General features: G+C 27.1%; 1 protein-coding gene across 1 annotated transcript; it reads left to right on the top strand.

Moving 5' to 3' along the window:
- The first annotated feature begins 1758 nt into the window (after positions 1-1758).
- LOC103574452 (TD and POZ domain-containing protein 4) lies at positions 1759-3453 on the top strand. The gene is made up of 2 exons (XM_008553898.2): positions 1759-1995; positions 2305-3453. The coding sequence occupies exon 2, from the start codon at positions 2324-2326 to the stop codon at positions 3308-3310; it is 987 nt and encodes a 328-aa protein (XP_008552120.1). The 5' UTR covers positions 1759-1995; positions 2305-2323; the 3' UTR covers positions 3311-3453.
- The last annotated feature ends 9655 nt before the right edge of the window (positions 3454-13108 follow it).

Raw genomic sequence — 13108 nt, 5'->3', positions numbered from 1 at the left:
AAACTTCAAAGCAAAACAGAACTTTTATAAATTTACAATATATTAAAAAATTAATGTAAGACGTTTCTATAGATCAGTCATATAATCTGTAAATTTTTACTCGGTATATTCTTCGCCAGGGAATTTTTTTTTTTAAATAATATTGACAAACTACGGAATTAATCGGCGTTTACTAAGCAAATTTTGACAGTGCATTGTAAAAATTAAAAAAAATTAAATTGCGGTACAATATATTAGACATTAATTCCTGTCGGGTAGTATTGCTTTGAAATAAATTAATATATTAATATTTAAAAATTTCGATAGAGTGATTTAAAAAAAAAAAAATAAAAAAACAATAAATATTATTTATTAAATTAATTTAAAAAAAGTATAGTAAATACAATGTTACAAAGTAATTAATGTCTAATATTGCGCTTAAAAAAAATATAAAAAAGCATGTTTTTAAATAATAGAACTCATTTTTATCGGTGTTTTTTTTTTAAATATCTCTCTCACACATGATCAAATTTTGTTGAACTGATTAATATTTCACAAAAAAAAAAAATAAAATAAAAGCCAGAGTAAAAAATTAAAATAAATAAATTTTATCTTTCATGTATATATATAGAAACTGGATGTTCGATCATGATTTTGTTGAGTGTAGATAAAAATTTTTAGTGATTAGGCGAGTAAATAAGAATATTTTGACTATTGTCAACAAAAGGCATGACCTTTTGAGTTAAATAAAACGTAAACATCAAAAATAATAATATAAATTTATCACTGTTTTTAAATAATGTTATGAAAAAAGTTTGTTAAATTTTTAATCATAAAAATAAAGTAAATATGTAATAAATGAAATTTAACTAACACTGCAAAAAAATTGCGGAGTGAACGCGAATTAAAGCTGAAGTGAATTCAAGGCGGATAAATGTTTACTTATTCAATCCCTTCGAAAACGAACTCCCCATTTGCTCCGTATGCGGAGTAATTTTCTTTCAAATTCCAAAACTCCGAATAACGGAGTGAATTCAGATTTAAATAAAATCAGTAAAAAATAAAAAAATAAATGAATTTATTATTTATAAATTATAACTTTTAAAACTTAGGTAACAGGAAACAAAAATTAATTATGTAAATGGTAAGTTTTTGATGATATATAATAGGAGTACATTGTATTTTTTATTGCGGCCGCAATATGAAGGAAACTTGACACAGAAAATTTCCATCAAGTTGTTGTCAACTTTTTACGTGTCCGTGGCATAATTTGGCGACAAATTACCATTAACTGTTGCGCACGTCAACTTATTACAAGAAAATTGGCGTCAAGTTTCAGCTACAAGTTTACATCATTGTGGACGAAATGGCTATCTGGGTATAATTATTTTTGCTTTCCTAAACCGTCAAAGAGAAGCTGACAGCAAGTTAGCAACAGCCTTACTGTTGCAACTTGTTGCTAAGTTGACCGCAAAAATTGGCATTTTCGTAAGTTGACTACAACTCGATGCCAACTTTCTGAGAAAGTTGACAATAATTTCTTGTCAATAGTAATAAACGTTAAAGTTGTCATCAATTTGATCGCAACTATCCACACCAAATTTCTGACCAAAAAGTCTCATTATCAGGATAAGATAAATATATATATGCTATTTTACCGACTCCTACTAAAAATTCTTGTAAGAGTTCGATGATCATTGCAGAAGCCGACAAGTCGACAATAAAACCTGTATAATTTACCACTTTTTCTTTCTATCTTTTATAGAAGAAAGGGTATATGTTACATATACTTACATACATAACTAAAAATTATCTATAAAGAATATATTTAAAATAAAATATAAATTTACATATCATTCTCACAAAATAATTAATTATTTATGTAACAGTTGTACAACTTGATAATATAATTATATATTTTATAAAGATAATTATCATTAAAAAAAAAAAAATAAGCAAGTTGGCCGATACTTGTATTAAAAAATTACATAACCTCAAAAAAATTAATTTCTTCAGGTAAATAATTGAATACAATTATCATGACACTGAAGTTAACGTCTAATAATTTTTGAATTTTTGTTAAAACGATAAATTATTAAAAAAAAATATTTAAAAAAACTGCACCTGTAGTTTTTTTAATTTCTTACATGTGCATTTTTTATTTTTTTTTTTGTAATTGATTTGTTGAAGAAAAAATTTGAAAATTGTTAATGGTCTGTTAACTTCGGGATCATAAATTATTGGCCAGTAATTGATAAAAAATTTTGTTAACAGTATTTTCAAATACATTATTCTTATTATTATCATTAACTTTTTTTGTTATAGTTATCAAGAAGAAAGAAACATGAATTTTGTTTATTCGAAAACAAATAAAATAAAATGTAGATGGGAAATACCTTCTAATAATAATTATCGAAGTGAAAAAAATTACTTTATAAAACCTTTAAATTATTGTTTGATAACAGTAGTAATGGACTACGAACCATCAAATTCAGATGTAATTATAGAAGTAAACAGAGAATACAAAATAGTACCGGGAACAGTTGCCGTTGAAGTTTATTCAAATAACAAAATAAAATACTCTGAAATAATAGACCATTGGTTTGAAAACAGCTTAAATGTATTTGTTCCTAACTGTAGAAATTCAATTGATAGTATCGACAGTTCCTCTGAGGATTCTGCAGCGATGTTAGATGATTCCCATGACAATAATTACATAAGAATAAAATGCGAAATAACATGGCTGGGATGTACAAGCGACGATTGTTTGTCGTGTCCATTGATTTCAAATTATTTGAATAATGATAAAGAGGATGACTGGAAAATTTTCTATCTCGATCGTACATTGAGTGACGTCGTATTGATAATAGATGAAGAAGAAATACCAGCGCATAAATTTGTTCTTGCTGCTCATAGTCCTGTTTTTTTGGCAATGTTCCAATCAAATATGAAAGAGGCGCGCGAAAATAGTATTACTATTGAAAATATTGAGATTGATGTTATGAAAGAAGTATTGAAATTTATGTACACTGGGGAAACATCAGCTGAAGATAATTATGAGCTTGCATTGAAATTATTGGATGTTACAGATAGATATCAGATTATAAAATTGAAAAATTTTTGCGAATCAACAATATTTCGATATCTGTCATTGAACAATGCGATTTATATTGCTATTGAAGCTGAAAAACACAATGCTGACACACTACGTGAGATGGCAATTAAATTTATCGTTAAAAATATTGATACTATTGTTTTACTCAATGATTATAAGCAACTGGGATCCAGTCATCCAGGATTAATGTCTGAAATTATCAATTTATTGAAATAAATTTTCATTTAGTAAAATAATTAATTGTTAAAACTCATTGTTTAGAAATTAGCAATTGAAATAATAATGGCAACTTAATAATGTTGCTCGTTAAAAAAAATTTGATGCACTTTTTAATAATTTATTTATTATTAGTTTTGATATTTGGCTTTTTTTTTTTTTTATAATTGATTATATTTTTTTTTTAAATCGTTTTTCATGTTAATCCTGAGTAGAAAAATTTTGTAAAAACGTTTATTCTGAACTTGAAAACGTGACACAACGGCAAACTTTTTTTAAACTTTTTAAAATTCATGAAAAATCAATAAGGGCCAGCTTTTCAAACTGGATTTACTTTTATCTGGATTTAAAATTATATTGCTAATATATTTATACATTAATAATATATATAGTAGCACTTAATAATAGAATACTAGCAATTAATAATAGATATACTACAATAATAATTAAAATCTGGATTAAAAATAACCCCGGTTTGAAAAATTGGCCCTAAATATCTTAAGATTATTTGATATGCTAAAAAAAATGTATATATATATTCAGGTATAGTTGAAAATCAGCTTTATTCTGACGCAATGATGACCTGTTTTTAAGTATTTTTGAAAATTCAAAGGAAATGACTGACTTAAAACTATTAACATATGGTAAAAAAAAATTCAGAAATAGTTTAAAATCCGTTTTTTCTGGCCGTTTTTTGTACTAAAGAAAATGATAAAATTTATTACTTTCAATAGAGTCAAAAAAAAGTTTACAAAAGAATCTAAAACTGTTAGTTTATAGTACGAAGTCAATTGATTTTTTCTTTGGATTTTGTTGGACGATGTTTAACAAAAGTTTGTCATTGTGTCGCGTTTTGAAGTTTAGAACAGTTATCACTTTTTCAAAGTTTTTTTTTTACAAGGGATTTATGTTTCATAAAATAAATAAATCGAAGAAAGATAATATTTTGTTATATTAAAACTATTACTACAGTTGTCTGATACGTAAAGAATTATTACATAATATTTGATTTGGGTATAAGTACCTGAAATAAATAAATTTATGACTTGACATACGAGAAAACTAATATAAACTAGAGTTTAAAAATAATAATTGAAAAATATATGTCTATTAATTTTTTCAATAGAACTATAATTACTCGAGTTTAAAAATGTTATTGCAAATAAAATATCCTTGAAAAACTATTCGGAGATTTCAGAAACTTAGACATTATTATGAAAAATTTCTTTTCAATATTTTATTATTAATAAGATAATGAATTAATTAGAATTAAAAGAAATTAATTTAGTATTTTGTAATAATTATTAAATAAAAATAAGTTGCGATCATAATTGTTATCATAATATTTATTATTATTACAATCACATCGATCAATAGCTTGAAAAATGAACGCTGTATATTACAGACAATTTTTTTCACATTAGTAAAAATATTTTTTTAATAATAATAATTGTAATGATAGTAGTAATTTTGTAATTGAGTTTTTTTGTCGTCGCATCTATTTTTGCGCAGCTATGGGCTCTAATTGATAAAAAAAAAAATTTAATTGTCTATTAACAGCCGGTATATATTGCCGATAACCAAAGACTTCTAAATTTTTTAAAATTAATGTAAAAAATAATTTTGGTTTTTTAAAAATTTTCAGGCTGTGAATTTAAAGAAAAATCTAATTTTTAAAATCAGAGTTTTAGCTACAGTAATTATATTTGTGGTTTGAATATGCCATTATGCACTAAAATCGATTAATTGTCTCGAGATGTCGAGAAATAGGTAGCTAGAAAAATTTACCGATTCGAAACTGTCCTTTTTTTTTTTTATTTACATAAATTATTTTTCCCAGGATTAAAAAATAAATTAAGTATAAATATTAAAAAAATTAACATAAATTTATTTTTATGTTTTTTTATTTATGCACTGTAATCAATATAATTTTTGTTACAAATGTACTTTCATATGCGATGTTAAAATATTTCTTTATTATAGTACATTACACACCAAATGGACTAAGTGACCTTTATACAGGAAGCACAATGTTTTTAACACGAGTCGTAGGTGCACACGCACGAGTGCCAGCGAGTGCTTTGGGCCAGTTTTTCAAAGTGGGTTTATGGTGGTATATCTATTATTAATGTAGATATACTATCATTATTAATTTCAACCTGAATAAAAATAAACTTGGTTTGAAAAACTAGCCCTTAGTATGCACTGGAGACGAGTGCTAAAAACATTGTGTTTGACAGACAATGACTTAGCTCACGTGCTATGTGCTATACTTTATTTGACAAATGTCTGATTTTTTCGAATTATTATATCAGCAAACTAAACCCTAAATCAGGTTTTAATTAATAAAAAATAGTCAATGTAGAGTTATGTGGGGTAAGTGTGCGAAAACCCATTCATTTCGGGCTGAAGTGCACGGGTTTGCGCACACTTGTCTCTGTTTGTTTCTGAGAACGGTCTATAATGACTTTAGAAAAATGTGATTATGGATTCAATTGCGTTTGTTTATGACCCCTATAATAAAACGCTATTGCGGAACATTGGACGCCATTTGCTTGTTGACAAATTATTAACCACCGATTGGTAAATGGCCATTTAGGGTTTGCTTAGCAGATGTGATAAGGCGCGAAAATCAGAAATGCCTTGAATAATGTATTTTATGATTAGAAAAAGTAACTATTTTATAATCTGTTGGATTTCGGCAATCGATTTGAACACGATATAATAAGGCTCCACCACTTTCAGAGATATATTCAGATATATTTATATAAAATTGCTTGGATCCTGATGCACATGTTGCGAAATTAATATTAATGAACGGTATTTCGCCGATTTTAAAATAGCCCATACATTCTGTTGAGAATAAATGAGTAAATATTGTAAATTCATTGAATATTATATTTAAAGACTTTATTATTACAGAATCAGGAAAACACTGATATTTAAACGTTCCTCCATAAAAAGTCTGAAAAAAAAAAAAAAAAATTTATTAAGTTGGAATCGGAAAAAATTATATATAAAAAAAAAAAATTTATCACGTACGAAGTCATCTTCTGCTCTTGTCATCATAAAATGACAAGAAAAAATTATTATGAATAATACAGATGATTGATAATAATTCATGGTATTACTTATACTAAAAAAATAAAATTGTTTTTTTTTTATGAAGTAAGAATTCAATGCACTAATTTATTAACAATCACAAGACTTCCGTAGACATCAATGTTAAGTATCAAGTAGGAAGAAGACAAACCATAAACTCGGTTAAACAAGAATGATATATATATATATGATAAAAAAGTAATATTTTGTGGCAGGGATAAATTTTATGATCAAAGTTATAACAAAAAAATGTTTTTAAGGAGAGAACATTTTTTTTTTAAATTTATCAATTTTTGCTATAAAGTCAAGCTCGATAAAAATAATTAATTGATGTCGTAAAATCATTATTTTTCTGTCCTCTAGTAAAGTAAAAATTTCATCACACAATAAAAATAATAAAACTTGCTTATCAAAAGTAATCAGTGTTTCAACGGATGATAAAACATTTCTGGTAATCAATTAATTTTTATAATTTTTTCGGATAGTTTATTATAAATTTAGTCACTTATCCCGCATAAAAATATCATAAATGGTAAACATATATTAAAAAATATATGTTATAGATATAAATATATATGTGACAATACATGAAATCTTATATAGAACTGTATATAGATTTTGGCCGATTTTATTATATTTTTATATATGTTTTCTCTTATATGATTTCATATATTTCCGTATAACCAATATATTATTTATATACTTGAAAACTTATAATTTCAATATATTCAAACATAAATGTTATTTATATATGGAAACAAATAAGAATAAATATATAATTCATTATTATATGGCACGATATATATACCATGTATTTAACTTTATAAGTTTTTATATATTTTTCGATATATAGAACCATATAAGTCTCCCCATATATGTAAGAATAAATAAAATCTATTCTTTTCTGTCTTTCTCTCTCTGTTATAAGATTCAAATATTGTGTTCAGAATATATATTTGTGCTAGCTTACAAATTTACATATATAATTATCAATATATGTAATTCCATGCGGGATATAATTATGAAAAACCATATTTATTTTTCCAAGTCTTGCGCAAGAAATTTTTTCTAATCCTCAGAAAATTTTTGTTTTCATTTCATAATGAAAAATATTTTTTCCGTCAAAAAATACTTTTTCTGTGTAACTGACCTGAGAAGTCAATCAATTCTTCTATTCAAAAAAACTTTTTATTCATCACTTTGTATTTTAGAATGACGTCTATCAATCACGTTTTCTTTTAAAGAAATATAAATTATTATATAAGCAAAGCATACTGGGTATCTTGAGACCCGAAGTCTCTGACGTCAGACTTTACTCTGGATTGTGACGGCCACCCCCCTGATAAAGAGAAGATGGACGTTACACATTCTAATAAAAGAAGAGAATCTTCAAGAGAACCCATCGTGACAGGGTTCAGATGAAATGACAGTGAGTTATCGTGACCTTTTCCCTTTGTATCGTTAGTTAATTAATTAATTAATTTTTTTTATCTCATTCATAATTTCTTTTATATGTATTTAGAGACTTTCTCAGAGTTCAAAGGGTACAGATGGATCTACAAACCGATTGCCCCACCCATTTACTGGAAAATCTCGAGGTATTGATCATCCTAGCAATGGAGGATAATATGGAGAAACAGAAAGGAAGATGTGAGTGCTAGTAGTAGTAGTAGGAGTAGAGACGAACGTTTGGGTCGACCTACCAGGTTTATAGTACTCGAGGGTTCATAATATGTATTCGTTTGTCTCATCTCAAATATAAATGAAAAAGAGAGAGAGAGAGAGATGAAGAGATAAATGTATAAATGTAGAAAGCTCTTGTGAGTTGCTAGTATAGGTTGGTAAAGCTTTGGTGAAGCAGATAGGGCCATGGTGAGTGTAATGGTGTCAGTATATAAGGTACAACAACCAGCGTCTGCTCCTGACAGGCCATTACCACTGTACAAACGCAAGCACGGGAGAGGAAGGAAAAAAGCGAAAAGTTTCGAGGGCCATCGTGCACTTGGTTTAGCGTAAAAAAATTGTTTTTTTAAATGTCAATATTTGAAAATAGAAAAAATAAAAAATGTAAAAAATAGATCCATAGTTTTAAAACTATTTTCAAGTTTACAAAGATCTTTTGAATAAATGGAAGCATTATATAACATCATTTACTGATAACTCTAGATACAAATTTTTTCGAGAAAAAAATTTGATAGAAAAAAATCATCTATTAATTTTGATAGAAAATTTTTGTCAACAATGAATAATAAAATTTAAATAATTTTATTTGAGTAAAATAAAAAAATTTTAATTTATTTTCCGTAAATTTTTTTTTTTTTTTAATTCTCGCTATACTTTTTGTTAGCAATAAATATTTTTTTATATTTAATATTTTAGTAAAGAATTTTTGTAGATGAGCCTTTTAAATTTTTAGTAATAAAAATTATAATAATTATAAGAAAAGTCGAACGATAAAATTTGCAGGTCAATCTTAATATTTTCCACTATTTTAGAGCTGAAAAAACTCTAAGTATTTAGGAACTAATCAGATCTGTCTTGATACAGTCCTTCGATTACAATTAGTCGAGTTCGAATCAATTGATTTGTTTAAAATGTATGAGAAAAATTCGCTTACCCACTCACATACCTACGAACGTCAATACCCGGGTCTAAAATAAAACTTGATTCAGGTTCGCTTCACCTTATTTTATTTCAAAATCGATTTGCCGAAAATTTTCCAATAACATCTCGACATTTTCGACTTAAATTCTATTTTTTTTAACTTTTAGTGCTTTTTTCATCTTAGTTAGAACTTATTCACCTTTACTTCGAGCACGACAGTCATTCACCTTACTTTTGACTTGCTGAACCAAGTCGAAAAATAAGTTATTTATTCGCCTTACTTAAGACTTGATCAACCAATAAGTCAAAAGCAAGCAGTATTTTTTAGTTTAAAATGTGTTTTTCGCATTTCATTTTAGTTTTGACTTTTTCGCTTTATAAATTAAGTCGAATAAGTTTAAATCAAGTCGAAATTGACTTGATTTAGACTTTCGTCTTGAGAGAGTGAAATAAGATTTTCAAATGAACCGTTTTCATAGATAAAGACCCAAATCATCATTGAAAAAAATTTTTCATGCGTAAAGTTATTATTTATCGAACGAAATGCTTCTCATTCAAAAATTTCAGTTTATATATGAAGACGGCTCATTTGAAATTTCCATTTACTAATGTAAGTGCAACAAAGACCGTTTCGTTAGTTCACATGTGTTCGAGAAAGAGAATAGATGTCATATCCTCTTAAATCGTGACTAAGTAAGTCAGTTAAGTCTAAACCAATGCAAAAACTCAATGTGTTTCATGTCTCCGTAAAAAAAGTCGTGTTTGTCTTTGGAAAAAAGGCTCTAAATTTCGACTTGGTAAACCAAGTCTAAATCAAGTTTTATTTTTGACCTGGATAGAAAAATATTTGAAATTATTCCTCGAATGTTGAAATGTCAAAATTTTTTAAAAGATTGAATTTTGAAAATCCTAGAACAATTTATTTTTCATCAAAAAATTAAATATATTATTTAAAGAATTAGTATTCATTAAATATAAATATAAATTATAGATTCATATAATTCGTTTAATTCCCCTTATGAATTTAATCATTTAAATTAATTGGCTGTCATTTTATAATTAATTTAAATTTATCGTTTGAAGTAAAATTCCGAATTAAAAAATGAATTTTACGTAACTTTAGAAAAATAATTTAAATACTTTATTGAATAACAAAATAGAGCATTCAAAAGAGTCTCAATGAAAATGGAGTTGATTTAATCTCAAGAGTTAAGTAATTGAGTAAAAAATATGAGATAAATTAAATCGAGCATTAGGAAAATAAAAAAATAAAATTTTGTAATATAACTTTATCTTAGTATCGTAACCCGGTACAAAGTAAAGACTGACTCTGGCTTTTGTGGACCGGAAGTGCCACGCCTGTTGTCACCCTTGTACAGACTGGGAGCTCCGCAAACCACGCCCGTTGCACCCCCCCTGTAACCCTCGTTGTGTGTGTACTTGAGGGCTAATAATTCACGTCACGAGCACACTCCACCATAAAGAGTCGACAACGGCAGAGGCTATTCTGTATTTCACTAATATCTACCTCTCTCGCAACGTTTATACAAGTGGTATATATGTTATATTGTATAATATATGAGATCGATCTATTCATATATGTATATGCAGACAAGGTTTACAGGTTTATCGATCTATTCTCTTACGTAATTTTATTGTTGATCATTTTTATACTCTTAATTTAAACGTTAACTATAGAAAATTTATCATTATCTATACTATTGAATATAGATAATAAAAATGTAAAAAATAATTCATCCTGTAGACGATCCTTTTTATTGGCCTTCCCACAATCTTCAGGCTCGTCGAGCTTGAAATCAATTTTTATTTACCAAATATATAAAACACAGAAAAGACATTTTTGTCATAGGATATCTAATATGAAAATGTGATAAGTGGTTGACTTTATGGACCAACTGTGAAACTTCCCGCTGTTTTAGAGCTCAAAATACGGTTGGACTGAATTTACATTTCACGCAAAAAAAGTAATTTTTGTCCGACGATATCTTCTGAATGAATCAACCGATTTTCACGTCGCGTTACGGTAATCGATAGGGTTTCTTGAGATATAACTTTGATCAAAGTTAGAAACAAATCGATCGTGCGAATTTTGAGTTATGCAACAAAAACCACAAAATTTTTTTTTTTTTCTTCAAATTTTATTTTTTGAATTATTTGAAAATTACTTAAAAATTTTTTTGTAGAGATTCTGTATTTTTTTCTACGAAAGGACACCATAAGGAACAAAAAACGTTAATATGGTTTGGAGTTATTCTCAACATGAAAGAAGTTACGGTCTACTCTTCATAAAATTGGATAACTCCGAGTCAAAAAACAAATTCTAGTTCAATCCTCAAAAGCCGCAATTCCTTTGATGTTTTATTTGCCGCCCAAAAAGTAACTCTATTTTACTACTCAAAATCCTCAATGATAACTATGAGGTCTAAATGCAAATAATTTATCGATTTTAAATTATAAGTAAGACCTCAAAATTCTCAACGAATGAAAAATTATGTTTTGGAATTTTTAAAATTTTAGATAGAAAAAGGGAGGGGAGAGAATGCGTAGAATGAGACTTTTGAGGTTCAAATGCGTATAAAATGATTCCTTTATGTTTTGAGTATTTTGAGGCTCTAATCCAGATTATGTTCTTCCAGTTTAGTCCTCAAAGTGGTAAAATGGGTCGTATCTACCATTTAAGGACTAAATTAGGATAACTTTCTGTACTGTTGTCAATCTTAAAATTCTAAATTGATTCTCAAAAACTCGATTGAGAACTTTGAGCCTTAATTCAAATTTGTTTTTTGACTCGGGAGACAACAGCAATTTTTCTCAGGACTTTTTGTGGTTTTTCCTTCTAAAGGACACCATAAGAAATAAAAAAAGCCCGTATTGTGTGGAGTTATTCTCAACAGGAAAAAAGTTACGGGCTTTTTTAATGTGATGTATAATTTATTGAAACAATAAATAAAAGTGTACTTGAGCTAAGTACTTAGTGTGTGCGTTTAGTATGAACGGAGTAATTCATCCCTAAAATAAGCTACAATGACATATTGAAGAGTCGAAAAGTAGTGCAGTACAGAAATCACCCCCGGAGCCCTTCTCTGAAGACCACATCTCGAAATACCCCCTTTCATTCAGACTAACCCTGGGAAAATTAACTGACGCGTAACTAAATAGTGTATCATTAATTCTAACGTGTATGTTTATATCGTCATGGTTATAAGAGTAAAACGTGTGTTAGGTTTACTGTACAGTCATGGTAAGGTCAATTTTATAAAATTGATATTGCTGATTTCAAATGTATTATTGTTGAGCTTTGATTTTTTATCTTTCTAGTTTTCTCACACTTATCAGTTGAAATAAATATTCGACAAAGTAAACTACAATTATTTTTTTTTTGGTAAAAAAAAATATGAATTCAGAATTTTTTTTACCGTAATAAATTACGGGGGCCGAAATTTTTGTCTCTTAGTCAAAATTCAGAAAATCAATTTTTTCAAATTAATAAATATTCGATTGATTAAAATAATTATTTATGATAACAGTTGAGTTAAGATGATTTTGTCAAGTTGAAAAAATTAAATAGTGGCAATTGATGTCAATCAAATTAAATTATTGCATATACTATCATTGACAATCATTACACTGTAAAACATTTGCGGAGTTAACGCGAATTAGACCTGGAGTGAATGTGACTGTTTATTTATTTAATTCCCTCGGCGTGAAATTCATTTCTAAAAGGTGATAATTTTAATATTAAAACTCTGAATCAGAGTGAAGAAGGATTTAAATAAAATCTAGATCACTCCGCTGAAAAACAAATTCTGAATTTACTCCACATGTGAAGTGAATTTGGATTCAAATAAAATCTGTAATTACTCTGGATTCACTCCCCGTTATTTACAGTGTAAATTTTTTTTAATTTTTAAATAAAAATTAAATTTATTTTTCAACCAATAAAATATTTTACCACAGTAATAATTTCACTTTAAAATATTTTCTGTCTAAATTTTTTGAAACTAAAATTATTACAAATACAAATCGAACATGTTTCCAAATCCTATTTAGGATAAAAAAAAATAAATATTT

The sequence above is a fragment of the Microplitis demolitor genome, chromosome 5, assembly GCF_026212275.2.
Source record: "Microplitis demolitor isolate Queensland-Clemson2020A chromosome 5, iyMicDemo2.1a, whole genome shotgun sequence".
Classification (NCBI taxonomy): domain Eukaryota; kingdom Metazoa; phylum Arthropoda; class Insecta; order Hymenoptera; family Braconidae; genus Microplitis; species Microplitis demolitor.
This window is presented reverse-complemented; position numbering and strand designations above follow the sequence as displayed.

What these genes read in the sequence shown, in the direction of transcription:
- LOC103574452 (XM_008553898.2), top strand. Translation starts at nt 2,324, where the DNA reads ATGAATTTTGTTTATTCGAAAACAAATAAAATAAAATGTAGATGGGAA.